Source organism: Melozone crissalis, unplaced genomic scaffold, assembly GCF_028551555.1.
Source record: "Melozone crissalis strain CALT ecotype California unplaced genomic scaffold, PUWL_Pcris_2 ptg000027l_1, whole genome shotgun sequence".
NCBI lineage: Eukaryota > Metazoa > Chordata > Aves > Passeriformes > Passerellidae > Melozone > Melozone crissalis.
The window spans coordinates 24300092-24327657 of record NW_026535805.1 but is presented as its reverse complement, the minus strand read 5'-3'; the positions used below and the strand labels follow the sequence as shown (position 1 = coordinate 24327657).

General features: G+C 42.3%; 2 protein-coding genes across 2 annotated transcripts in view; both read right to left on the bottom strand.

Moving 5' to 3' along the window:
• Window positions 1–1253: 1253 nt before the first annotated feature.
• Window positions 1254–22452, bottom strand: CUNH1orf198 (chromosome unknown C1orf198 homolog). Its single transcript, XM_054279588.1, has 4 exons — window positions 22045–22452; window positions 14823–14873; window positions 5616–6167; window positions 1254–3700 (listed from the first exon to the last, which is right to left on the bottom strand). The coding sequence occupies exons 1-4, from the start codon at window positions 22390–22392 to the stop codon at window positions 3644–3646; spliced, it is 1008 nt and encodes a 335-aa protein (XP_054135563.1). The 5' UTR covers window positions 22393–22452; the 3' UTR covers window positions 1254–3643.
• A 1922-nt stretch (window positions 22453–24374) lies between these two features.
• The window catches only part of TTC13 (tetratricopeptide repeat domain 13), a 40233-nt gene continuing 37041 nt past the window's right edge, over window positions 24375–27566 (bottom strand). Inside the window, exon 23 of the mRNA XM_054280295.1 lies at window positions 24375–25297. Coding sequence (XP_054136270.1) covers window positions 25174–25297 — 124 coding nt within the window. The 3' untranslated portion in view covers window positions 24375–25173. The remainder of the gene's footprint in view (window positions 25298–27566) is intronic.

The window sequence follows — 27566 nt, the reverse complement described above, 5'->3', positions numbered from 1 at the left end:
AGTAATATACAGTAACATACTGATTCAAGTGGGTGATGGGCAAACTTGGACAGCAAAGCCCAGGGGTCTGTCTGTAAATAATGCCTACAGAGTTGGGCTTGTCTCCCAGGGACATGATTTGCAAGCTCTTTGGGGGATGCAGTTGTTGAGTGATCAGCAGGACACTGCCTGCTGGGTGCTGCACCAGCACCCACAGCCATGACCCAAAGGTTGTCCCAACCTCAGCAAATACCACCAAAGTCACCACTAAATCAATCAATCAATCAATCAATCAGTCAATCAGTCAATCACCATTCTTCAGCCACAGCATCTTTTCTACTCTGCCCTTTCAAGTCTTCACTCATACATCAGACCTGCTGGCTCCTTGTGCTGAGACAGTGCCCAGATGCTGTGGATTTGCCTTTAGTAGAGAACTTTTTAAAGTTGAGAGGAAGCTTAGACAAGATTGAAGCAAATTATATGTAGGCCAAATCCTAAATATAGTTGGAATACCACCCTTAGTTGGCTGTGGAGTCTTTCCAAACCAAATTCTTCTTCAAATGCCTTTTTAGCTGCTGGAAATCCAGCCCGAGTACAAACCAAATTGTTTTTCCAAATACATTTCTGGAAGAAGTAGATGTGAGCATGCAGAAGAAAAACTATCCTTGTGGCTGCACATTTGATTCTCTTACACTTTGGGAGCTTGCTGCACGTCACAAAAGGCAGGCAGTGAGACTGCCCAGGGGCCTCTGCTAGCACCTTCCTTTTTGTGAGATGCTTTTAAAGCCCACACATAACCCATTCTCTCCCCCATCCTGCTTGGATGAAGTGAAGGAACAGCTGTGTGGTGTTTCATTGACAGCTGGGGCTAAACCACAACAAGCAGTTTTCAAATTGCTTTTGCAATAATGATCCAGATACTGCTTTGGATTACCTGGAGATACTGGTGGGAGAGTGTGTGTGTTAGGTTTAAGCCCATTACAATTAAATACAAATAGATTTTAGTCTTCCCAAATCTCATCCTGCCCCCAGTTGTCAGATCACATGATAAAGCAAGGATACCTCCCCAAACAGATTCACTTAAAGGCTTGAAAAAACAGCTGAAGTGTGTTTATTTTTTTTCCCCGATCTAAAAAATTTGGTTTCTAAATTCTGAATCAAATAATTCCTGGCTGTCTCTCAGGTAGATTCAAGATGCCCCAAACAACTCCAATGGCACCAAGGAAAGCAGAGTATCAAGGACAACATACAAAGCAGCACAAAAACCTTGACAGTTCTATTTAAAGTGACTTTATTAAAACATTGTTAATATAAAATGTGACCAAATACAATTTCGTTTTTTGTAAGAATGTTTAATAAAAACATATTCAAGAAAGAAGGAGCATCAACTCTTGCCAAAGCACAGGAAAAACCTACCAGGATAAGTAAAAAGTTCTGCAGCATGTTCTACCAGCTGGTCCCAATGTGTATTAGGGTCGAGTTAGCCATGGAAGAGACAGGCAGCCCCAGTTCTTCCCTAAGAAGCTTTAAGGTATTACCAGAGATTTAAAGTAACCCTCCTTGACAGTAGGAGACTTTTGTTTTCAGATCTCCCCAAATCAGAATAAGATTAGAATGTGCATCTTCATTTTGGATTTACTACTTTTCAGCAGCTGAATGTACAGAAAATCAGATTCACTGGTAACTGTAAACCCCAAGATTAACATTTGCTAGGTTTAAAAGGAAGGTGCAAGTTGATATCAATAATACACCTAAAGAATTTGTGTTAAAGTTCTTCTAAGCTGTATTAACTCTGGATGCTTGTAGCAAATGCTACAAAAGAAAAAAACAGTGGTGAAGTCCAGGATGGTAACAACAAATATTTTCTGAACTGCTGAATGCAGAGGTAACATCCACGAACTACAGGAGTTTGTACATCTCAGGAAGAATGGAAAAAAGCTTTCAGAAGCCTATAAATAAGAGTATGCTATACAATGACTTTTACTCCGTGGTGATCTTACCATTTAGCTAAGGAGCCTTTTAAGAAAACACTAGAATAAGTGGAGGTTTTGGCCTTGGTGTTTTGGGGTTTTTTGGGTTCTTTTGGTGGGGTGTGGGGGCAAGAAAAGGGGGGATATGCTTACAGCATTTTCCTTGTCCAACAAATAAATTTTAATGCTCTATCAGCACACTCTGCTTGTTCAGAGCAAGCAGCACACCAATTAGAGGCAAGGATTCTTCCAGGACATTGCAAACTCTTCCTGTAACAAGCAGAAAAAATCCTGCTGCATCCAATTCTGCACATTTAACTGCCCCTGGCACTGAACCAAATGTCAAGTGCTAACCCATGAGAAGCCTAGCACAACTATGGCTTAGGAGATGGTGACCTTCTTACAGCCTTGGCTGGGACCCATGAGAGCCCTGTGTTTTGCCTTCTACCCCAAACAAATGCTATGGGACTATTGCTGAGGTAAAGGGAAAAGTCAAACCTTTGGCATTGGAGCAGACCAGTCACTGGCTGTGCGTGGGGGAATTAAGGCTTCAAGGTGAGGTAAACACAGTGAGAATCAGGGTGTAAATCATGCTGCATTTCAGAGACAACAGATCCAAACGACAGCTACTCTTGCTCTCTACATTTTAAACACCAAAGATCATTCAAAAGCAGAACTGGAGGCAACACTGCCAAGGGCCACCTTGAGATGCCTCTCTGCACCTTAGGAATAAATGTAAGCCAGATGTTGAACGCTAAAGAGGATGAACCCACGAGGAGGAAAAAGCACCAAAGTTGATGAGTCCTTGAGACGATAAGCTGCTTAAAAAACAAAAAAGCCTCACACTGCTGTGGCCTCCCATAAACATAGTGGTTTACTGACACAAGGTAATCTACACTCCAGAAACTCTCAGTGCTGTAGTTTCAGCACTAGTATTATGAAGAGTTATGCTCTAGTAAGGAGGCAGTGAAATTGTGTTCCCTGAAGAATTTCTCCAATTCATTAGGTGTTGTCCCATTCCCTTCTACCCACCCCCAAGTCTTCAATCCAAACACCAAACACCATTTCCCCAGGTCATTTTTCTAAAACTCTTAAGTTATTTTAGCAGATTTGTAGGGTACAAACACAGTGCTTTTTTGGATCCATCATTTTGGCAACGCCTTTGCCTTCTTCAGAAGAAAAAGTGTCTTCAGTAAGTGGTACAAAAGATACTTTCAAAGGAAACAAAATCTACAAATCAATGCAATTCTGGATGCTTGCCTTTCATACTGTTTTTTGCTAGCTATCTGAAGTATGCTTGGAACCACTGCACGTGCAACACAATTTCTTACAAGCCACGCTAGCAAGGTTTCCACTGAAAACTGCAACCTGGTCCTGTAGGTTCCATTTCTAGGATACAGAGACTCTCATTTGTGTTTCTTTAACATGTGTACAGTAACTTCTCCCATCCTCTCAATACAGTAGCTACTAAAAATTTTAACAGATATTTAAAAAATATCCAAATGAAACCACACTTCTATCACTGTTTAAAAAACAAAAATGCATACGGTATTACAAAAGTTTATACAAAGGCAACATTTAAGAGTTTGAAAGTTACTTCTAGAAAAAGACACAAATGCTAGTAAATTAACAGACAAGGAGAAAGGTGTTCCACTCCTTCCCCAAAATTGGTTTGATCTGTTTTGAAGTATCTTTTACCAGTTGTCTAGAAAATCAAAGCCAGTCTTCAAGATAACATTGCTTGTACTAGTCTGCAAGGTAAAAAAAAAAAAAAAAGGAAATAAGATGTAGTTGTTAATTGTGGTATTACAAACTCAGTATTTGACTGCCTATCTAAAACCTGAAGTTTAAAATGTTGTCTGACAATATTTCAAGATCTTTACCATGCTCTAGGATACCTAAAGTACCTACACCATAAAATGCTAAACATGACATGGAAAAATACTCACAATGCCCAAAAAGGCAATTCCAGATAAAAATAAAATTATTCTTGTGGTCAGCAGGCAAAACATTTTGGTTTTTTTCCTCATGGAAAAAAATAATAAAGATCAATTTTTCAGACTACATTGGAAATTACAGAGAATGAAACCAACACAGAAGGCAAGCATCATTAATTCAACAGATTGTCTGTTGCAATTAGAGTCAGTTGTTTGCAGAAAACTACAGAGATTAAACTTTGATGACAAGTTATTTACTACTCTATCCAGAACATACTCACTCCTGCAGGGTTAGCCATGACATTTAAGGTGATTCTAGTGTTTAGGAAGAGTATTCAAGAGGCACAGCTGAGTCTCTGGATTCTCTTCCTAGAGCATGGCTTCCCAGAACAGGGAAGATAATCCAGAAAAGAAGAAAGGAAGAAATTCTTGTCATACATGAAGTTCTCTGCTCCTCTGTTCCCATTTTCACATGGGAGGGTTGTTTCTCCACAGAGAGAAAAACCAGGTTTTTCAAACAATTTCAGTTATCTTGAAAACATTCAGAAAGGAACTGAAACTGTTAATTTGTAAGAAACCATGATAAAGCCTTTAACTCAAATTAAAGGAGAACCATGTTCACAAATTGTAAGTAGGCAGCTCAGGAAGCATTATCCCTCAGCTTCAGAAAATGGTAAGTGAACAAAGGGCTTCAAATACTGGAGTGGCTTCAGCATGGCTCTCTCCTAAGTGCTGCCACTCTCCTAAGTGCACTTCCCTTGCAACCAGTTACCTCACCCTGCATCTTTCTGACTTTACATCATCTCATTTGGAATTTGAACAATCACAGTTGGGAAAACAGAAAAAGCTGTGTGAAGGGCTGAAGGTGTACAGCAATGTGTCAGGCTACTGCCAGAGTGATGCCACAGATTTCAAACAGAACTGCACAGCTCTGCTTGAAGTACCACTCCTCTTCTCTACTTGACAGTTTTCAAGCTTTTGATCTCTTTCTTTTTTTTCCCCTCCCTGTATCATATCCTGCTGTTTCCTTTCTTTTCTCACAGATCAGCATCTGCTTTTTAAAATAGCTTCAATTGGCTATTGAGCTGCTTAAGGTTATTTTTTGTTGTTGGGTTGTTTGGGTTTTTTCATTAAAAAAAACATTGAGAGGGCTAATTCTGGAAGCTCATTCTATTTCTATTCTGGACTTTAAGAGAAAACACATTTGAAAGCAGCACAGCTGCCTGGGACCAAGCACTGGGAAGTGGCTGTCAGGCTACTGCTCGGAACAGCTGAGAACCAGTTCACCATTCACCACTATGCTGTGTGTACCAAAAAAGTGTGCTAGACCCTAGTTCACCTACTTTTCAAGTTAAAAAGCTTATTCTTTCCATTAAGTGTTTTGCTTTTGCAAATAAAACCCCCAAACCCTACAACCTCTTTTATGTGATACAGCAACTTGCTAGGTTGCTGTCAATGAGCTCCTTGGTGCCTTGTCAGCATTTCTGGTGTTAGATTTAAATTGTGCCTTTATCCTGTGTGTTAAAAAGCACTTAATTGAAGTTAACACGTCAAACAGACTGTTAAATAACAGATGAAATAGACTCCTTCACATTTGAAAGACAAAAAGATATCAAGCTGAGCTATGGCTCAGTGATTTTTGGAGTCCCTAACCTTCCAGTGGCCTTGCCAGATTTTAATGCGCTGTACAGTTCTTAAATATAAAGGCAGTGGGTATAGCAGTACTCACCTGTCCAGGCATTTGTGGGTCTGTAAGTATAGTACCATCAGTATCCTCCTTGTTTGTCCTAGAAGATGCCAGATCCTGTGGTGGATCAGGAAGAAAGAAGTCATCTAGAGAACTAGTGGGGAGCTGAGTGGGTCGGGGCTTCTCCCACTCGAGAGACACTGAGGGTGTGCTGGGGGCAGCAGGCTTCTCTGCTTTAGTCATGCTGGGCTTCTCAGCTTTGGGCATCTCCTTTGGAGCAGACTCCTGTCTGTAGAAAGAGGGAAGGGGCTTCTCTCCTTTCTCCATGGACTTGATCTGGCTGGGGGTCAGGGACTGGAACTCAGACTTGTCTCCTTCAAACTTGGAGCGCTCTGCATTTATTTTCCAGAAGGACGACTCCTCTTCCTTCCTGGGTGCTATCAACCCCTCAGGGCCAGGGGGTTTATTGGCCTGAGAGGATTTAGGGCCCTGGGCACCGGGCGCTGCTTTAGCAGGCTGCCTCTGCTCGCTCTGCAGCTGGGCACCACCTTGCTCTTGGATGGAGAGAGATGCGACACTGAACTCCATCTGGCTCTGTTCAGGGACAGAAAAACAGCATTTCAAAGAGCTTCACACACAGACAGTTCTGACTTTCTGACCCCAGTGCACACAGATAGCACCTCAGCCCACTCCGAGACAGATCTCAGACAACAGATACCACAGCAAAGCTAACTTAATTCCTCCATAAATATCTATCTTTGTAGTTCCATAAAAATAATGAGTTTTAAAAGCCTGAACTGCAAGCAAACATAAAAGTGTCCCAGACCTGCTGCAGAGGAGACAGAGAAAGGAATTGTATTGGAGTTACTCGGTGCCATCTAGGGCAGCAGTGCACAGCATGCACAGCACTGAAACATTAGAATAGCAGCACTAAAACATTACAACAGCTGCAGATGCATTTTGAAAGTCAGAGATGTTTTACATGAAAATTTTAAGCAAAAAACACTTCAAAATGTAGCTCAAAAGGCAATCTTCCATTATAGTCTTTGAAGTAGCTGGCTACAGGTCCATCTGCTTCCAAGATAAAGGATTAGATGTAATGGGTATGCATAGGTAAATAGTTTTATAATTCTAATGCCCCTCTGAAGGAAGAGAAATAACTCCAGCAGAACCATTCTTCACCTATTCCTGAGCCCTGGTTTGTTTTCACTTGCAGTGCTGAGATAGCTGTACCCACTTCTGAGAGGTAACACTGGGCCAAGGAAGCAAGTGACCACAGTTAATGCATGAAAAACATCTTACAAGTCACAGAAAAATGAACACTACTTCCAAATGTTTGCTTTACTTACCACCACCTCAGTAAAATGATTCTCAACTAGCTAGACACTCTTCAGACTAATAAAAGTGAAGCTTATTACCCTCTGAGAAACATGTAAGCATATGTGCCAGGAAAGGAACAAATAATGTAAGGAAAAAAAAAAAAACCTTTACTGTTAAAGCTGTGTTGTTGTCATTATGGGCCTGATTTGGTTTGAAAAAAACTCAAGAGGACTTGTAGCTTTTGCCACAAATGGTTGAAAGACACTTTGAAAGTTCATTACAAATTTGTGATGTTTTTTCACCATTCTACTTCATTACCCAGCCTTTCTCAAATAAAACTGCAATAGCATCTATGGGCTTCAGTCTAAAACAAGTCCTAGTTGCATATCATTTTCACTGAAGTGTTTGATCTTGAGTCCTACATTATTGTGCATGTGAAGTTCAAAGGGGCTCTAGATCTAGCAGGACTCACAAGCCTGGTAGTTAATATTCAGAAACTTCTCATCAAAGAACAACTGTTAACCCAGCAACTGATTATTTATAAAACAATTTTTTTAAACAGTCAGCAGCTGACTACACATAATTTGATTCATGGACTTAGATCTGACCTTTCTAAAGAATTAGATGCATGGTTTTTCCAAGGCTGTAGGCAAGTGAGCACCAAGCTCCGTGTTCTCATGAAGAATATACTGTGCTATCAAAAGATGCAGAACATAAACAAGCTGCAAGTAATTATAGCTCAGCTAGAATAAGGTGAGGGCAAGGATACACACAAGTCTTACCAAACAGCTCAACACCCCACCCTGCCTGCAAAAAAACTGTGGAGAAAAACCTTAGTGCTCTGATTTATTTTTTTTAAACAAGGCATGACGTAAAATTAAGAGCAGGATATTTATTCACAGATAAATTTTGCATAAACAAACCATGGATGCAATGGTGTTGAGGATTATTTACAGTGACTGCCATTTTCTATATTAAAATATAGGGATTTATTTCCCTAAGCTCATTTGGCAGTACTACTGAATAGTGATTTACCACCCTGAAGTTAATATGCTTTAAGACTTTAGAACTGATAAAATCCCAGCTTAAAAAAACCCACAACACAATATCAAATAGACCTGCAATTCCCCAGTAGCCGAGAGAAAAAAACAAAAGGCAGATTCTAAAAATCAAAGACAGGTTAAAAAAAAATCCATCTTGGAAGACTTAAGTCATGTAGGAATTAAAGCAGTGCTACTTTTTGTCCTGCAGCAGTCGGCTGTCTTCTGAACAGCCTGTCCTGGGGCTCCCACTGGGGATGACAGTAGCTAAAGGCCACCACAGCAGCAGTCACTTTCAGCAGGATGATTCCCTCACCCCCCAGCCCAAGGGAGGGGCAAGATCAGTGCCCAGAGTGCAGAGCAGCCACCACAGCCCCCAGCTCCACCAGGGCAGCACTGGAAATAAAATCCAGAAAAAACACCCATGGAAGGGAAGTGTGGGTCTGTTCAAACAAAAATCAGGAAAAAAAGTAAACCAACAAGATGGCTCTGCATTTCAACAGCAGCTAGCCAGACAAGCTGAGCCAGGCCTTCTGAGAAGTTCTCAGGCTGTGGAGCTGAAGCTCCACAAAACCTCCAACTCAGAGATGTGTTTGGAAGTGGCACATCACTCCTAGCATAGAGAAGAGCATGGCACTGCAGCAGCACCTCAGGCAGTGCCTTTCCAGCTTCAGTGCCTTTCCTTTCCAACCTGCTCATGGATGCATGTTCTGGAGAGGATGTCCTCTCCGCCCTTTTGTGCAGAGACCATGGTGTGCACCCATTTCAGAAGACAGGACCACCTGACACTTGAAATTGCATATCTGTCTCACAGAATGCTCTGGAGATCAAACAGCTCATAGCCTGACACAGAATAATCCAAATGAAAATACTTCAGGAGTTCTCCTTCTCCCACAAGGAAGGCAGAGAAGACAAGACTACCCCGACAGGTTCTGAAAGCACTGTGTCTCAGCATGATGTAAATACAGCTCGGAGAGGTCACAGGGAGAATTCTGCTTCCAGCATTTAATTCCAGAAGCCAAGAACTTCTGTGGACCAGTCACAAGATATTCTGTTTCCCCTGAAATATATAATGCTTCTATTTGACTTCTGAGGTTATTTAACACATCTGAACCCCTAAGAAATGTAGCTGACGAAAGAAAATGATTAATAGGCAATATCTTTCCAGTCAAAAAATTGGCAATAAAACACCCTCCTCCACAAGGAAAAAACAAACAACAGAGCAACAGCCTAAGTAGGAAGATAATTTCACAGATAGAAAAGGCCCATGTGTGAAACACCCTATGCTGATATCTAAGTAATAACTAGTACTGTACACTATAATGACTCACTAGACCCTACAAATGTGATTTTAATTAGAGTTCTTCTCTCAATTTCTTACATCAGATTGCAAATTGGCAATTGGTTGCGTCAGCAGGAGAAGGAAGGAAACTATATTTAAAAGACAGCAACCTCCCCCTCCCTCCCTCCCTCCCTCCCAAAAATGCCCTTTTCCTTTAGGTTTGCCAGCCATGGGAATATCTTGATGGGGCACATCTCTCCTGGCCCCTGAGGGTGGCAGCTCACCTGTAAAGGTTTCCCTCCCCAGGCTGGGCAGAGTTGCTGTGAGCTGCCCGTGCCCATGCAGGGCTCAGGAGCAGAACTGCACCTGCGGCACTCCGCCACCCTGGGGAGGCAAACACTCAGCAGTGCGGTGTGATTTCATGGCCAAAAGCAAATTGTCTTTCAGGCACAGTTTGGGATTCCAGAGAGAGGGTTTCAGTTCCCCGCTGCTGTCATTGATTTTGTATTACTTTACATGAGCTGCAGTTTCTGTATGTATAAATCCCCATCTGAGGAATAAAATAAAAATATTTTCTTTTTCCTGCCATCGGTCCAAATGGTATTTCTGGGAATTGTTCTGCCCAGAAAGTCTCAAGAGTTTACAGACAGACTAGTACAGTCCCAACTGTAATTTCTAGAAATTATTGGAATTCAAATAAAAGCTATTAACAGCAGTAGTATTTTCAAGATATTGCATGAGCAAGTCTTTCTCAACACATTAAGAGAGAGGGGGTAGAGAGTGCATGTGAAAGCATGCACAAAGAAGTATTTTGAGGTAAAGCAAACCTAGAAGTCTGTGTTCTTTTCAATCTTATCCCTCTGGTCCCAAACCACTGCAAGGGTTTAAATAAATGAGGTCATTAATGTCTTAATCATTTTTCTGCATCATAAATATAAATAATATGATAAATTGCAGGTTTTAGGAGGCTGTATGTCCATCTTTCCATAAAAAGACCATATGAAGGTATCTAGGAATTTTGTTTACTGGATTAAAGAATTTAGACCAAACTTCAGTCTCAAGGCAGCAATAATCCACTAAATTGCAATAGTGGCTGTGTATATCCTCCTGGGAAACAATGTATGCTGAAAGAGAGGCACCAGGGGCACTGAGAATGTCATGACTTAATTACACTGTATGAAATCAGGTCTCAGTTCATAAGTACATATTAAAAACAAGATGACCACAAAGAATCCAGGAACTTTTAAAGCTTCTTATTCACTCATCAGGAATGTGTAGTATTTTACTAAGCAGTCACGCAAATACAGCCAAAACAAATTGTTTTGCTTGGCAGGCTGAAAAATCCAAATTGTTGAGACAAAGACTACAGAAACACTGTCAAAAGCAACTTGTTTTAAGCACAGCCTGATAAATACAGAGGTAAGAAAGCCAATTTTAAAAGATTTAGAAGATGACTTTGCTTTGCTGAATGGACAAAACCAAAATAAATATAGGGCTCAAAGCAGCTGCAGTTTTTGCTTTGTTTCCTGCACACACGGTGGGTGTTTTCAGGATCTTTTCAGAGTCAGAAAGAAATCCTTAGGTCAGCAGAGGCAAATTGCAAGGGCAAAAAATAGAGCAAAGCACTCAAAACCAATCTAAGTAATTTTAGTCCATACAGAAGTCAATGCCAATGTTATATAGTATGGATCTTTGGAGGAAATTCCATTCTATACTCTGCAGATATGAACTGAATCCAGCCAGCCACTGTTTCTGGCTAGCTTGAGCAAGCTGGTACTGACAGTGCCTGGTTTTATGCTCAAAACCAACAAAGATTGATGCAGGTAAGTGAATCCCTACACTTGGCCATACAGACTAAAATAAACCTTGAACACAGCTTCTATTACCACAGGTTGGGTTTGGTGGAGGTTTTTTTGCTCAGGAACAGAAGTTTTACAGCACTGTGTTTTAAACACACGTAGTCTGAATCAAAAAGGGAAGGCTAATCTCCAAAGCTCAGGGATCACTCTCCTTCCAAGGAAGTGCTGCCATTTACGCCAGCTTGGTAAAAATAATCACACCAAATTACAGCTTGTAACAAACACTTATAATATCATGCTGCTAAGGAAGGAAGGAAAAAATTCTCTTCTGCCACTGTGTTCCTATTTAAAACAAAACACCAACTAGGGCTTGTACAAAGAAGGATACTGAAGACTGCCTCAATTTTAATTTTTAGATATTATTTAGATAAAGGAAGCAGTTGGTAAAGCATGTTTATTACAAGTGGAACGTTTTTTCCCCAAATCATTGCTGGGATTAGATCACTTCTGTAGCAATATAATTAGGGAATTCAGAAAGGGAGGCAGCAACTAGATTATTGAAGGGATTGAAGCCTGTCACTTCTCCATTTTGCCTTTGTTTGTTTGTTTGTTTATTTTAAACGCACCTCAGAGGCTTCTCTTTTCAACAAATACCTGAGGGCCTGTTGAAAACAGAAGAGAATCGGCAACTATTCTACCTGTATCAAGAAAAAGAAAACTTTATATATGCAGCTATGCATGTGTCAATTTAAAGTCTTTGGAATAAAACCTATTTTTGTTAATAGCATGAATTAGAGGTAAATTGCAATTTATTCCCATGCTGTTCAGTACATTCTCTGTGTTAACTGAGGTGGCAAACTAAAATAGTTTCTGCCCATTACTAAATTAAGTCCTCCCCTGCCCCTGCCCAAATCTAAAATCACAAAATCCACAAAGTTCTGAGTTCAGGAAGAGTTGCAGAGAAATTTTACTTCCAAGTTCAGGCATGATTCTTGTTTTCCATTTATAACTTGAGCTCTGTGCTGAGTTTCACTGAATTTTTACTTCAAACAAACCAAGAAACCTCAAAGGCTAAACTCAGCCAAAATGTCATCTTTCATCTCAGGTAAACCTGAAGCCATAAATAGAATGCCCTGAATTCATAAATCTGGGTAGAGCTCCAGTAAAAAATGTAACCCACATTTCAAGACATGTTATGTCCATGAGGGCTCCACCCATGAACCAAATCACTCCCTCCAATTCAATCTTTAGTTTTAAAATGTCAGCCCTTTTGCAGTACCAAGAGAACTCACTGCTTCCCAAGTTTTCCTTCTGAGAAGTGTTATCGTTATCTACTAAAAATATTATTTTAAATGCTGTCTAACAGCTAACTTGGCAATTTACACTGTAGTTCTACCTTGTTTGCCTTATGTGAGGATTTAAAAATAAAAAGGTGAGACAAGAAATACTCATCTAAAAATAGTGGAGATATTCAGGCAAGTGTTTGTTGTGATATGAACAACTGCAGCCCTATCTCACATTTGTGTTTAAAATGAGAATACAGAAAGTTTACTTGTGACACAAGAGAAGTCACCAAGCCCTTCCACAAGGTTCTGAACAGAATGACAGCAATTCAGTACACTGTTCTCTGGGTAAGTTTGACTGCATGGAAGTAGGGAATCCATGGCTCTAGCTGCAGTGAGAAACATTTGTCCATACCTTATCAACTAGAATGCCCACTGGCATCCCTATTACAGTGAGAGCTTCAGCCTGGGAGAATACATGCCCTCCCCTCTTCCCTACACTTCTCACTACCCCTCATACTTTCCCTCATGTTAGTTACAGAAAATACTCATTTTACTGCTTTGTTTTCCTTTCTCAGTGTTCAAAAGAAAAAGGTCCTATTGGTTTTACTGATTTACATCTCTACTTTCTTCTGCTCTGCAAAGCCACGTTCCCTTCCTTGGGTAAGCCAGAGCATATTTGTGCACATTAACATGCTAAAAACCCAAACCAAACAAAAAGCTCTGCATTAATGGGAGATCAGGGAGAAGAATGGAAAGGACAACCCATCCTGGGGAGGGCTCATGGAATGGAAAGAGCCTGACAGCCTTAAATAACAGTGGGATCAGGTCTGGCTCGCAGGACATTGGACAATGCATTACAACACACCAACCTTCCTGAACAGCTCATTCAGGTCTCCTCACATGGCACCACTTGAGTAAGGCTACTTTTTCCTCAGCTGGTGCCTCATTAAAAATTGCCTCCCAGTATTACCTCATAAAAGTTAGGGAAGATCAAAGAGTCACCACAAAGCAAGATCTCCACTTTTGAAAAGGAAGACTCAGCAGTGGAAGGATTTGGTTGAAAGATTGATACACTGGGGAAAAACCAAAAGGAAGAATCCACGGGAACCAACCAAACCATACCCCATAAATCCAGACAAAATGGATTCTCTAGACTTTTGCTAAAGAAAAAGATCATGCAACTTTTCAGCCCACAGCTGTGGCACAGCTTTTATTTCTTTTTATTTTATTTCTTGTCAGCAAGGAGGGAGAGGGGAAAGAGGGAAACACAGAAAATCCTCCACTGGTTCCTGAACCATCACAGCTTTTAAGGGAGTTTTAAGGCAAGTGAAAACTGGCATTAGTTTCTCTCAAAAACTCTTCTCCTGCAGCACTGCAGGCTGCCAGGACCCAGGAGTCACACCAAGTTATAGGTTAATCAGCTTCTGCACAGCACAGATGGGGTGCAGCTACAGGCAGTGACCTTGAGCAGGGAGGGCTAAGTCTCAGGTCAACTGGATTAATTTAGTATTCGCTGGCATTTCCAAATAATTACTCTGCATTAGACTAAGATTATATTCATAAGGTCATACGTGATTATCTACATAGTTCAAGGGCAAAAAAAAAAAAAAAAAAAAGAAAGAAACAGGGAACAGGGCAGTAGCAGCTTTCTCTGGCAGATAAGGGCAGAAAACACAAAGTCTGAAATGTGTGATTAAATTAACATGCCTGCCATACCCAGTTGAGAAAGACAATGAGCTGTGGTTTTGCTCCCAGAATTTTTCCAACAAGAAGAATTAAACTCAATTTCCCACCACACATGCGGCACAACTGTGTTTCCTCACACTGCAGCCTCAGAAAGATGGAGAACTCTGGCGCTGTGTTAGCCATATAAGAATCCCATAATAAATAATGCTTTAACAAAATACCAGAGATAAAGTGAGGTATAAAAGAAACTCTCCAAACCAACTCACCACAGAAAAATATGGGGTTTTTTAAGGAGCCTTTTGAATAGGAAATAACATAGAGCTTCTAGCATGGCCCCAGGTTAACAAGTTTCACTACATTTGTCCTAAGACAACATTCTAGTTCATAATAAAAAGATGAAGTACTAGACAGGCTTCAGAAAGAATACAGTGAAGTTAAGAGATACCTGCACATTTCTCACACCATGTTCTAGCTACTTTACTTCTGACCTAAAAGTGAAATGCAGCTACGTTTATACAGTATTTGAGACAAGGGTCTTACTAAACATGGAAAGTTGATTAAAAAGCTTGCAACAAAAAATAAAATTGTAATGATTTGGTTTTACATCTTCACTCAAAGCCAGAACATTAGTTCATGAAGTACATTTTGAGTTTCTCCTGATGTAAATCAAAGCATACCTGTCCTGTTTGATTTGCAGCATGGTCACTTTATACCGCTTGCATAGAATAAAGGTGACATTAATCTATCAAGTTAACAAAATGAAGACAATAAATGCAGTAGGAACAGTATAAAATGACAAAGCAACATCAAAAAAAAAAAAAAAGCTGTTTAATTACCTTCGTTTCCCAGGAGAATGGAGCTGAGTGTTCATCTTGCCAAGTTATGTCCTGAAATAAAATTGAAGAATGACTAAAAATCAGAAGAGTAGCTTCATCTTCTCAGAAGCATCACACAGATGACATTATGTTACACTGCTGGAACTATAACAACCACTGCTACAGAACTGACTAAAAAGTGAAAGCACTACTTAAAGATGACACTGATTACATTTTAAGACTGACTGAAAGCAGGTCCCCTAAAGGGAAGGTTATCAATACTGTACCAATTTAATCTACAAAATATATGAAGGTTTAGCCCGGTCTCAATCTCCTGAAATGGCTTTTCCACAAACAGCTTTAAAATGTATTATATTTCCAGTCTTCTACTAGGCGTTTCTTTGGTAGCCACTAGCAACACCCAGGGACAGAAACAACAAAAGGAGAAGGGGATTCAGGGAAATCAAGTCCCATTTACTCCCTTTGGCAGACCAAAGAGCACGTGCACAGCCAGGCAGTCGTGGGGCAGTGAAACAGCTGTGTGGCCAAGGCACAGCTGGATCCAGCCCCAACAGGACCCATCATTGCACCATGGCAGTGAGGGCACTCTGAGATAAATGTTCAGAGGTGGTGAAGGAGCCACACAGCACCAAATCTCAAATCCACTATTTGAAGATGCTGCATTTCTGAAAATGATCCCAAACAGAGAAATTTAAATCATCTCTTAATACATGGCATGCTCTCCAGAAATACATGCAGCCCACACTGAAAAAAGAAAGGGTAGAAAATAATTTGAAAAATGATTGTTGTTCGTATTTATTGAAGAATGATAACAACATGATTGCATTTCTATTCCTAGTCATGGCTGGGACTCACTGGTACTTTGGATGGTCCCACAAGTACAGGAGTGAGAACACCGTATGGAAAGGGAAAGGCCAGGAGTAACCATGCAGGATTTTCACACTCCTGCTGTTCAGAGAATAGCAGAACTCAACCATGTTTTAACACAACACAGGAACCCCACATTTCACTGTGGCTGCTTTTTTCTTCTTATTCCTGGTCTCTGCCTTTCTAGGAATGTATTTCTCAGACATCTGATAACATTCTCCTGATCTGCCCTCTCTTATTTCACCGTAGGCAGATTTTTTTGGCCTAGAGCTATGAGATCATGATTAGAAGTGTCTAAAACCATCTCTTAAACATAAAAACATGGCATACTCCAACTATTACTCATCTGTGAAATACAGAGTTTCTAGCAGCAAGGTATTTGTGGTATATATGAGGGTGATCCCACGCTCTTAGAAAGCACTGGCCTGGTAGAGCTCATCTAAGAGAAAAGGCCTGGGCTCTTCTCAATCACATATTGTGGCCAAAAGGAAATTTGGTGTAGGACATTTTTGCCAAGAACACAAATGTAATTCAGGTTCTCTCAATCCAGGAAACAGATTCTCAGATGTTTTAGCATTTAAAGGAAAAAAGGAGCAGAAGTCTGCTTTTTAGTATCTCTCAGCATTTGCACTGCGGTGTGCTGCTGTCTGCATGGGAATGCCACACCACTCAATGTGTGACACCTCACAGCAGGTGTGTCTAATTATTTCAAACTCCTTCTAGAACAATGTCCTTTGCCTCTGAAATGGAGTTGCTCATTTCTGAACAACTGGAGTTCATCATTTCTGAAGCATGCCTGAGAGAGGAATCACGGCCCAGAAGGGAAGAGAGATGGGAGAACCATTGGATTGAGCATCACACAAGCAGGACTACAACACTTCTGTCTGCATGGGGCCTGGATAAATCAGGGCTTGACTTCAAACATAGCAGTACAGGACAGAACTGAAGTGCAGCGAACACTGTAACACTGCTACAGGCAGTCACAGCACCTTAAAGCTCCAGATGTGCAGGCATAAGTGCCACTGCGTTTTATCTAAAGAGTTTAAAGGAAGCTCTGTCTTCTTGCTATTTACAGGACAAGCAAACCAGCCAGGGACCAGTTTTAAACTTGGCAGTAAGCCATCCTCATGCTGGATTCCAAGACATCCAGTTCTTTATTTTGCTGTATTTGAGGCAAGAGAAGACAGCACTGGCAGGGACAGCTCTGCACCCAACTCTCCCTGCACACCCCGAACTCAGCCGTGACACCGCTGCTGTGAGCGAGCCCTGAGGACAAAAGGCCAGCCACAGAGGGATGGAAAAGCAGCATGGGCAAGGCAGAGTGAAGGTATGAGGCTGTCATGGAGCAGGATACATCATTCCCTGCAGGACAGAGCAAATCAGCCTCCCACTTCATGGAAGCCGATGTCTCCTCAAGCATCACTGTCCATGTTGGCACCGCAGCTTGTAACCTCAACCTCCAGCATGGGCAAGCAAAAAGTTCCTGGAATGAATTAATTTTGGTAACAGCTGTTAAAAGTTCTGGTCAGGGATAGAATCTAAGAGTTTCACAGATTATTTGGTTTTTTTACTTAAATGATAGCTCATTGTTTCTTGGGCTGCTCAGCCCAGCCCTCCTCAGAGCCAGTAACTCTGAGGAGCTCTGACCACATTCAAAAGATGTTCTGTGGGATATGGCAAAGAATAAAATAGGATAAGACATGGCTGGAGGACACAAACCTTCAAGCAATTGATGTCTGTGGTTATTTGAAGTGTACTTGGGGCTAGGATGAAGGAGACAGTTGACAAGTTCTGCCCTTTGTCAGGGAAGGGAAGGAAGTTTGTGGCCTCCACCTCATGTGTCCTCACACAGAGAACATGCAGAGGACCAAGTGAAAAGACAGGACACTGTTGAACCATGTTCTGCTATCTGAACTGCCTGATTCATGTTTATCTCCAACCAAATATGAGAAGGAACTTAGTTTTTTTTGTAGAATAAACAAGTTCTTACATGCTTGAAGAAACTGGGAGCAAAATAATCAACTGTTTCAATAATAACAAAAGAGAATTATGACTGGAAAGTCTAGGGGAAAAGGATTCAAGGCCATTTATCATCAACATAGATGAGAAAAAAATCCATATCTGATCAGCTTTTGTTTTCAGCACACAACAATGCCTTCTTCCAGCAAGAAGGCAAATAAATAAACTTTTGTTCACCAGGGTTAAAAAAAAAGAACCTATTTGTAAGAAATGGGGCCTCATGCAACATATTTTAAAGCTGAAATAGATGAGTGAGAAAGAGGCAAAAATCTGGTCACACACTTGACTTCAACAACCAGCTGCAAAATACATAAAAAATAACCACAAATTACATTTGCTATATGTAGGCAGCTTGCTGCAAAACAACATCTGAATTTCAAAATGGAAGGCACTGGTAGAAGTGTGCCTGTGTATCTAACATGAGCATTGTTCAGCACAGCTGACAGTAGCTGGGCAAGACACAAACCCACCAATAAATGCTTGTCAGAAGTGTTATTAGAACAGGACTTGCTGGTTACTGAGGTTTTACTGCACTCAAATACTGCCTTTCATTTTTGGGTGTTTAAAAAGCACAAATCTCTAACAGGCCAAACTTCAAAGTTTTTGCTATATTGATTATTTGTTGCTTTAAAGCAATTTTAAGTAGGGGGGTAAAAGGGTTGATCCTTTGTTTGGTGCCAAAGTTCTTAAGCAAAACAAACAGCATCTCTGCTGAAGGCAGGTAAATCAAGCTTCCCTCTTAAAGCACAATGAATGAAGCTAACCAAACTCTCTCACCTGCCTTTCCTCCACATAAAATGTTTACCACTTCCTAAAGCATATGGCATTTTTTCCAATGAAAAGTTAATTCTTTCACATCCGACTCTTTTACGGCTCAAATACTTAATATCCATTAAAAAAACAAAAAACAACTAAAAACCAAAGGAAAAATCAGACATTGATTCCATGTCTATGTCACATGATTATGGATTAAGAGGGATGGTATTAAGAGAACAGTGAGAACTTGCTGTTAACTGAATATTTAAATTATCTTTTACTGAACCAGAGAGAACTCAGTGTCATCAACTGACACCAAAACAACTACATTACCAAAGGCTGACCACCTCAGCATGCAAAGGGTTGTAGCCTCTCAATACTGCTGGTTTTCCTCCTATTCCCCTCATGGTTTACAGCATATTTCAAAAATAATCAATCTATATTACATTCATGTTCAATCTCAGCTTGTATTTCCAGATTTCTCCCTGCTCAGTTAATCTCCATTTCAACCGCTATGGGCATTAGAATGAAGAAATTATAAATGGAGAAATGCCAGCAATTGGAGGCTTGTTGGAGAGAGGAATCTCTGTTGCGGCATCCAAAAGCCCCTGGACAGGAGGCCTGGGCTGTTTAGACACAGAAAATTATGGTGAAGCAACAAATGGCCTCCTGTGCTGGGCTCATGTGCGATGGTAGCAAGTCAATCTTCAGCAAACAGGACAAAACTTATTTCACTGGGGTGTGAAACGCCCCTGTTAGCCTAATTCTCTTTTGAAATTCTGCTCACAGTGCCTGCAGGGCTTCTGCCACGAGCTCCATGACTGGTGATGCTGCAATGAGGATAAGATGGAAGGGAAGGAGCAGTGACTCCAGGCATTTGCTAAGAGTCCCACATGGTGCTGCAGTGCTCTAGCATTATAAAATGACTGGATCATGGCTACAGGATGCCACGGTCCTGTTACTGCACATCTATTTTCTGTAACACCCTTCCCACACAGCCAACATAGTCAAAGGTGTTTTGAAAACGTAAGAGATGTTTATAGTTTGAGAACTTACAGTCCTGGGCTACAAGTTCAGGAGATAAATTTGGTGCTAGATGAAATATACAGGAAATGGTGGGGGCAACAAAGAGGGAAGCAACTGTCCAGAAATACAAGACCACTACATATATCCTCTGGAACACCTTATCATAATGGTCATATGCATGAAAATGGGACTGAAACAGTGAGAGACCAGACCAGCAAATCAGTATCTTCAGTATTCATCCTTGGTTTGCTTTCTAGCACGTCTTCCAAAGAACATGAGGTCAGAGAGATCAAATTTCCGTGCTTAAGCAAGCCCAGGTAGATCACTACAGATTTCAACACCAGTTAACAGGGAAGATGAGCTGTGGCTGGAAACATGAAACTTTTGGACCAGGTGTATCAGCAAGAACATCATCAGGCCAAAACACTCTCACTGAAAGCACTGCAGCATCCACAAGTGATTCTGAGGCACGCGGGCTATTCCGTTTCCTTGTCTTAGGATACCCCACACAATAGGCAGAGAGAGCAGCCAGGAGCAACCCACTCGTCCTGAGCGAGGGCTGGGTGCCCACGGTGCGTGAGTGTCACACAGGCAGCAGGGGCACAGCTCCCTGAGCAGGACACACAGACAGCAGAGCTCTGCAGGCCAAGCCTTCGCCAGCCTGGGAAGCAGAACTGAACTGGCGAGGGACCGGCACGGTGCTGGCTCTGCTCTGCCACAGCAGGACAAGGAGGGACAATTTGTCAGCCAGGGCAAACGTCCAGCAAAGAGGTTGAATGCCAGCAAGGGAGCCAGGAGAGAGGAAGCTATCAGATGAAGAGCCAGGAAAGGCTCCAAGGCTCAGTAGTACAGTTGGAAGAACTAAAATGGAAATGGCGAATGCCAAAATGAGTGGAATCTCTTTTCTTCAGAGAAACAATTTATATTAACTTCTGCTTAGAAATCAAAGAGGAAGTCAATTGAGGCAGATGCTTCCAAAATTAAACACTTTGTATCGAGTATTTGGAGGAACCTTGCCTTCTTTGGTTAATGGCTACAGAAACATTAACATTATGCATATTGTAACTGTATTTGGGGAGAAGAGGGGAAACAAAACTATTTGCCCAGTTTCAGATGGACTCTCTAGATGTTTAGGAGATTATTATTTCCATACAGTGCAGGACAACAGCCTACAAACATGCTTGCTTTCCTTCCAGATCCACATAATTCAAAGCAGAAAGCACAGCAGAGCTCTCCAAGGCTGGGAAAACTGAACATATTTATTTTCCACACTCTTTAAATTCTTTCACTACTAACTTCAGATTTCTTTTCAAAGGTTGTTTGCACAACCAAATTTGTTGTCACTTGTCCTTCTACACCTCTTTTTGGCCATTAGTATCAAATATTTATCTAGAATTTTGGGTATCGTGAACTAGACAAACCTGAGCTACATCCTGTGCTCTCTAGCTTTAGATATGATGTGTGTGCAGCACAGCATCACACCCTCCTGACAGGGGAAACACAGGCAGCAGTCTCCTGGCACAAAGCTGGTTGGGAACCACGATGCCCAGTATCAGTGTGTCCCACATACTTCTCAGAAATCCCATTGCAAGGGATATTGGAGAGGAGCCTAAAAGTAGCCCTGGTCTCTTTAAATTGGATTCATGATTACAAATGGAGAAGTGGATTTTTTTCTTTCTCTGGTAGAAGGCACATAACTAGCAATGGGTCACTTAAAGTTATTATATGGACATAGTGAAAGAAACTGGCTCTGTAACCATACGAGAATAAAAGAATATAATAGAAATGTAAAAGAATAGAAAACAAAGGGAATCAATACACTGAATAAGAGACACAGTATCCGAAGAGTACTGTCAGGTTGCTTCAAGCATTGTTAGACCTTCCTCTTCAAGGGCTCACACTGGGTAACACGACCCACTGCTCCAGACCAGGTACTCTTTTACTGTGGATTTCCAGAGGGGCTGCCACGCTTCACCACTGCATAGATGGCTCTCAGAAGGTTCAAAATCCATACTTTTTGCCATCTATCTTTCCACACCCTTGTTTTTCCTGGCATGTGACATGGAACAGGCTGCATTTTTTTTAAGGTGTCAAACATGCCAAGAGCTGGAATGTTTTCAGCGTTGTATTTTTAACCGTGTCTAAAACTAGAAACGAAAAGGAAGAGATTTAATTCAGTGTAAACATTCCCTACAGCCCATTTTCAGCAAGAGACTATGTCCAGCGCCATGCCCCGCCGTCGGGGGAACTGAGACCGTCCAAGTCCTTCTGCAAAACCCACTTCAGCGCTATCGCTGCCGGCGCCTTCCGTGCCTTTACGGGCGGCGAACATCCCGCCCCCAGCACAGCCAGGCAGAGGGAAAAGGAACCCAGCTCATCACCGGGGCAACTCGCCCGGCTGCCGACGGCGCGGAGCGCCCGCGACCCCGAGCCCGGCGCGGCGGCACCGCAGCCCGGGGAGGTGGCGGCCGCCGCACCACGCCCGTGCCGGGGCTGGGCAGCGCCGCTCCCGCCCGGACCCCGGCGCCCCTTCCCCTTCCCCCGAGCCCCGTACCTCGTCCCCGAAGCGCACCACCTTCTGCCCGGTGTTGAGGCGCAGGCTGGGGTAGGAGGCGGGCTGCGCGGGCGGGCGGCTGGTGCCGCGGTGCGCGGCGTAGCGGGCCTGGACGTGCGGCTCCACCAGGCACTTATCGATGATCTCGTCCTGCTGCCGGGGCGGCAGCCGCTCCCACTCGGGCCCGTAGCGCTCGCGGATCCGCTCCTTCTCCGCCATGATCTTGCGCGCCATGGGGCTCAGCGAGGAGAAGTAGCTGAACCGCTTGCGCTCCCGCTCGTCCAGCGGCCGGTTCCCGTTCATCACCGCCGTGCGGGAAGCGGCGATCGCCGCCGCCATGGAGGCCATGGCCACCCCGCCGCCGCCAGCCCCGCACTCGCACGGCGGGATTGGGGATGGCACCGGGAAGAGAACCGCCTCCTCCCCTCCCGCAGACGCCGCCTCCCTCGCTCCCTATAAAGCCAGGCGGCCGCCGCCCCGCGCTGCCCGCCCCCCGCACGCCCGGCCCGCCCCCGCTGCACCGAGCCGCCTTCTCCCGCCGCCTCGGCCGGCCACAGGGAGGGGAGCGGGGACGCCGCCTCCCGGGCGTGCTTCGGTCTCGGTACCGTCGATAGCGTGGGCTGAGCGCGCCCCGCCGCCCTAAGCGCTGCTGCCCGTAGCGCTCGTCTCCCGCAGCCCTTCCCTTTTGCCGAGGAGCTAAGCTGTAGTATTCCCACGCTGCCCGGGCCAGGAGCACCAGGAAAGGACTTGCCTCAGCTAGCAGAAGAGAACCGTGCCCAAGAACCTGCCTTTCCTCCCTCCTAAATAAGTCGTACGTGTTTCTTAACACGATAGAAGGTGCAGCAGCTGCTGTCAGAAGAGAGAGGATGTCGGGCACAGGCGCTTCTGTCCAACTCCACGGACTAGCGTTCAACATGGTCTGAAGCCTCCGTATTAATTTGATAGTACAGCTGCAGCCTAAGTGTAACAAGTCTGTGCAGTAGGCATTAGTTACATTAGTAAAACAGATTTCTAAAGGCTGAAATAATTAGGCTTTCTGGTCTCTTCATTTGCTGTACAAATGCTCCTTTCTGGCAACAAGTCCTTATTTTGGCAAAAGATTCACTGAGGTCCCACACACACATTCCCAAAAGATGACCAGTCTCCTGGGGTGGGGTGGAGGAAGCATAGTTCCTTTCCTCAAAACAAACAAACAACAACAAAAAAACCCCAAGCTTACCTAACATAGGCAACTATGTCAGAAGATTTATGTGAGACTAAATCTATTTTGACTTTTTGGCCTAGGTAGTTACAGGGAATTTTTATTATCTTCAAAATATATTTCAAAGTAGCACAAATATTGAGGTTCAGATTAATGGTTTTTCATTGCTTAGCCTATTTTTTCCCCCTCAGTCTGCTTTCTTTAGTATCATTCTTAATAGATAAATGACTGGGGCTGCAACACATTAATGTTCCCATTTAAGAGTTCAAATGGTATTGCTAGACCAGCTGTCTAAGATGACACAGAAGAGGATGGAAAATGATAATTAGATTTCTCCACATACTTGGTTCTTTGGAGGTAATTACAGTTCCCCAAGTCATCACATACCAGCCCAGTTATATAATCCTGTTTTGTTTGTTAAACTTGTTTGAGAGCACTTGACTTGAGCTCGCTTTCTTTCTTAGTCATCTGCCTCACGCCCAGAGAAAGAAGCCTTTGAAACACGTTTGCAGGCACACACACACACTCTCCTAAGAGGTGTAACACACATTACCCCAACCCTCCCGGGATCTCCCATTAATCTCTTTTGTCTGCCACCAGGGGGTGGGGACGAAGTCAGTCATAGGAGTAAGAAATGAGGGCAAGGAAACCCAGACTATTGTACATGGTTTGTTTGTCCAGGAAGTTTTTTCCTTCCCCTTCTCCACTCCCTCTGGTCTAAACCCCAAAACAAAACCCCTCCTTTTTACAGTTCCCAAGACTGTCTGCTCAAATCCCAATATAATTCCCCTTTCTCAATTAATAATACAGGGCATAACAAAATGTAGAAGAGGCTTAGAAGATCACATTAGAACACAATCAAGGTAAAAAGTTAGGCATATTTTCCAGGCTGCTGGAAATTCCTTTCCTTCTTAATGAAATGTAGTAGAGACTTCTTAAACTTCTAGACTTTTAAACAGAGGAAGCAAACAGAGCTTATTTCTAGTGGGATAGAAGAAGGTACTTAGGAATTGAATGTTGGGAATACCTGTGTCACAAATGGACAGCATCCCAATTCCTTTAAGGAAAACTTACACGCCTTCTTTATCCTTACTTGCAAAAAAATACCTACTTCTGCCCTTTACAGAAATTCTGATCAATAAAGTTTAGAATTCATATTCATTAGTACTAAACAGACAGGTGGTCAAATTTACCTTTATTAAGGTTTGGTTAAGGAAACCTGCCTTTCCAGAATGCTGCCAAGTTTGTCCAACAAAAAACTCAAGGAACATTAACTAGTGCTCCCAATATAGTTCAATCCTGTCAATCTGTTAATAACTTTTGCCAACCATCACCAATGGGTACTTGGAAAGGGAGATTGTTGTGTTTCTGACATTTGCTCACTAATAGCCTAACTCCAAATAAGTAATTGGTTTGGTTTTGTTTCCTAATGATGTATCCCTGAACCTCATTCTTTTAAGCTGACATCTGTTCCTTCACTGGGCTGCAGTACATGAAATGCCTGTGTATTCTCCAGCTACTCACACATGGGAGAGCTCTAAGTTTTCTGTGCAGAGGTTTGGAAAAAAACAATGAGAAGTAGTATAGTGTTATTTCCAATGAAGATTACTTTCCTTTTTTTTTTATTAAATAAATTTTCACCTGCAGTCTGTTCAGTCTGTAACTGACCAAGTTTCTTACTGCTCTTCAGTTTGGCCCCTGAATAACTATTTCTGTTAGAGTGTGTCTTAATATGAAAAAGTAGTTGTTCTACTTCTTTTTTCCTCTTTAATATTATTGGTCACAGGAAGATATCTTTTACTGGTGATTAACAGTCAATTAAGTTTGTTCTATTAAAAAAAGCAAAATAAAATCAAACCATTTTGATCATAATTTGTCATTCAAAATTATTTAAAAAGCAGTACCTCTTGGCCTTTTAGTTGTATAAATTATACAACAACTATAGTTTTTTTTAGACAATGAGATGAGTCTGTATTTAGTACTTCAATCATTGTTCTCAGGGTTGGAAAAGTCTCCGATACCGATGGCAGGCTCTTGTAAGAAGGTGAAATACTGAAAGAGAAAAAAAAAAGTTATTTTTTAATGAGTCTTATAATTTACCTGCAAGTTAACACATTAACTTAGTTAACTAAGACTTTTTTCTTATCACCTTCTCCAACAAATTTGGGACCTGCGTCAAGAACTGACTCCATGCAGGCTCGGGGCAGAGTGGCTGAGAGTTGCTGGGCAGAGAAGGACCTGTGGGTGCTGGCTGACAGCAGCTGAACATGAGCCAGCAGTGGGGCCAGTGGCATCCTGGCCTCTGTCAGCAATAGCGTGGCCAGCAGGACCAGGGCAGTGATGGTCCCCCTGTACTCAGCACTGGTGAGGCCACACCTCAAGTCCTGTGCCCAGTTTTAGACACATCACTGCAAAAAGGACACTGAGGTGCTGGAGTGAGTCCAGAGAAGGGCTGGAGCTGGTGAAGGGCCTGGAGTACAAGTCTAAGGAGAAGACGCTGAAGGAGCTGGGGTTGTTTAGCCTGAAGAAAAGGAGGCTCAGGAATGACCTTATTGCTCTCTACAACCACTCACCAAGGAGGGTGTAGCCACATGGGTTAACAAGGGACAAGACCAGAGGAAATTAGCTCAAGTTGTGCCAGGGAAGGTTTAGATTGGATATTAGGAAATATTTCTTCATGGGAAGGATGAAGACATTGGAATAAGCTGCCCAGGGAAATGGTGCAACCACCAATCCTGGAAGTCATCAAAAGTGTGTGGATGCAGCACTTGGGGACACGGTTTAGTGCTGAACACAGTGCTGGATGAGCAGTTGGACTCAATGATCTTAAAGTTGTTTCCCAACCTGAATGATTTAATGATTCTCAGAATCTGCTGTTCACAAACAGCTCTTGCTTTTCATGACTACTCCATCACCATACAGAATGAAAACAATGTCTACATAGAAGAGCTTTCCAAAGCAGCAGAATTTAAAGAAAAAATGTATTGCTTTAAGTCTTCCAGCCTTGTTTACCACATCCACTATTATTTGTCTACCACAGACAAATAAGCCACTCAGGCTAATTACCTTCATATTACTACATCAAGTCCTTTGGGCTGTAGTTCTTCAGATTTCTTTTTTTTTTTTTTTTCTCAGCAAAGGCAACTTTAGCATTTTCTCCACTCTGGCACATTTCCTCACCTATTATACATCTCTAATTTGACCCAGCAATTTCCTAGGTTCTACTATACTACAAAATGGTATTGGTTAAAAATAAATTGTTTTGGCAAGGTTATTTTTAACACAAATGACTTCCCTGATCTGGTTTGACATGGATTCCCATAAGTTTCAACAGTACAGCTGAGAGAGTTAGAACCACGTGGGTAGCACTGAAATGTCTTAAGCTGACTTTACTCCCAAGAAGGAAGTAAGATATGTCTTTAGAAAAAACCAAACCAAACCCACAAAACCAAAACCAGCATGAACAGAGGATTAATAAAGAAGAGTATATAACTGAGAGAATTACTGGAAAAAAGTGTGGGAACCATAAATAATTTTATATTTCCAAGACAAGCATGTCTCAATATTTGTACAGACTACTTCTAATAAAATCCACAACTTGCTACACCTGTAGTTTAGAAATGCCACTCCTTAATGAATACTGAATTTTACTCATTTACTCATTAAAAATCTACAAGTAGATTTTTAGCCTGAGTTTGACAAAGATGTCCTTGAATCTTATTAGCCTTTTTCCTTTAGGAAGGGATTTTCTAGTGAAAAGGGGCAGTCTAGTGAAATTTACCAGGCTCAGAACCCCTGATAATGAAGTTAAGTAGCTCACATCAGTGTGAGATGTTTGGCACTAAGAGCAGCTGCAGAGTTCCACAGACTCTAGGATGTTGGACCAGACCTCAGGAGGTATGGGATCTAAGATCCTGTTCAAAGCAAGGTAAACTGAGAAGTCAAATCAAGGTGTCAGGGCTTTATCCTGCCAAGTCTAGAAAATCTCCAAGGGTGGAGACTGCACAGCCTCTTTGGGCAGTCTGCTGATGAAAAGATTAGGCCAAGTCTAAATGTTGTTTCAGCTCATGCATATGGCTTTTTGTCTTCCCACCAAACACTCACAGGTCATGCAGAGCTGCTCTTAGATCAAAGCCTGATTTTCTCCAGGCTCAACAAGCCCAGCTCCCTCCTGTTAAGGCATGTGCTCCAGACCATTGGCCATATTGGTGTCTCTACACTGAATCTGTTCTGGTTTATTATGGTCTTTACTGCAGCTGAATGCAGTATTTTAGGTGTGGTCCAAAGTGCTGAGAACCCCCTAAATCTGGTTATCCAAACA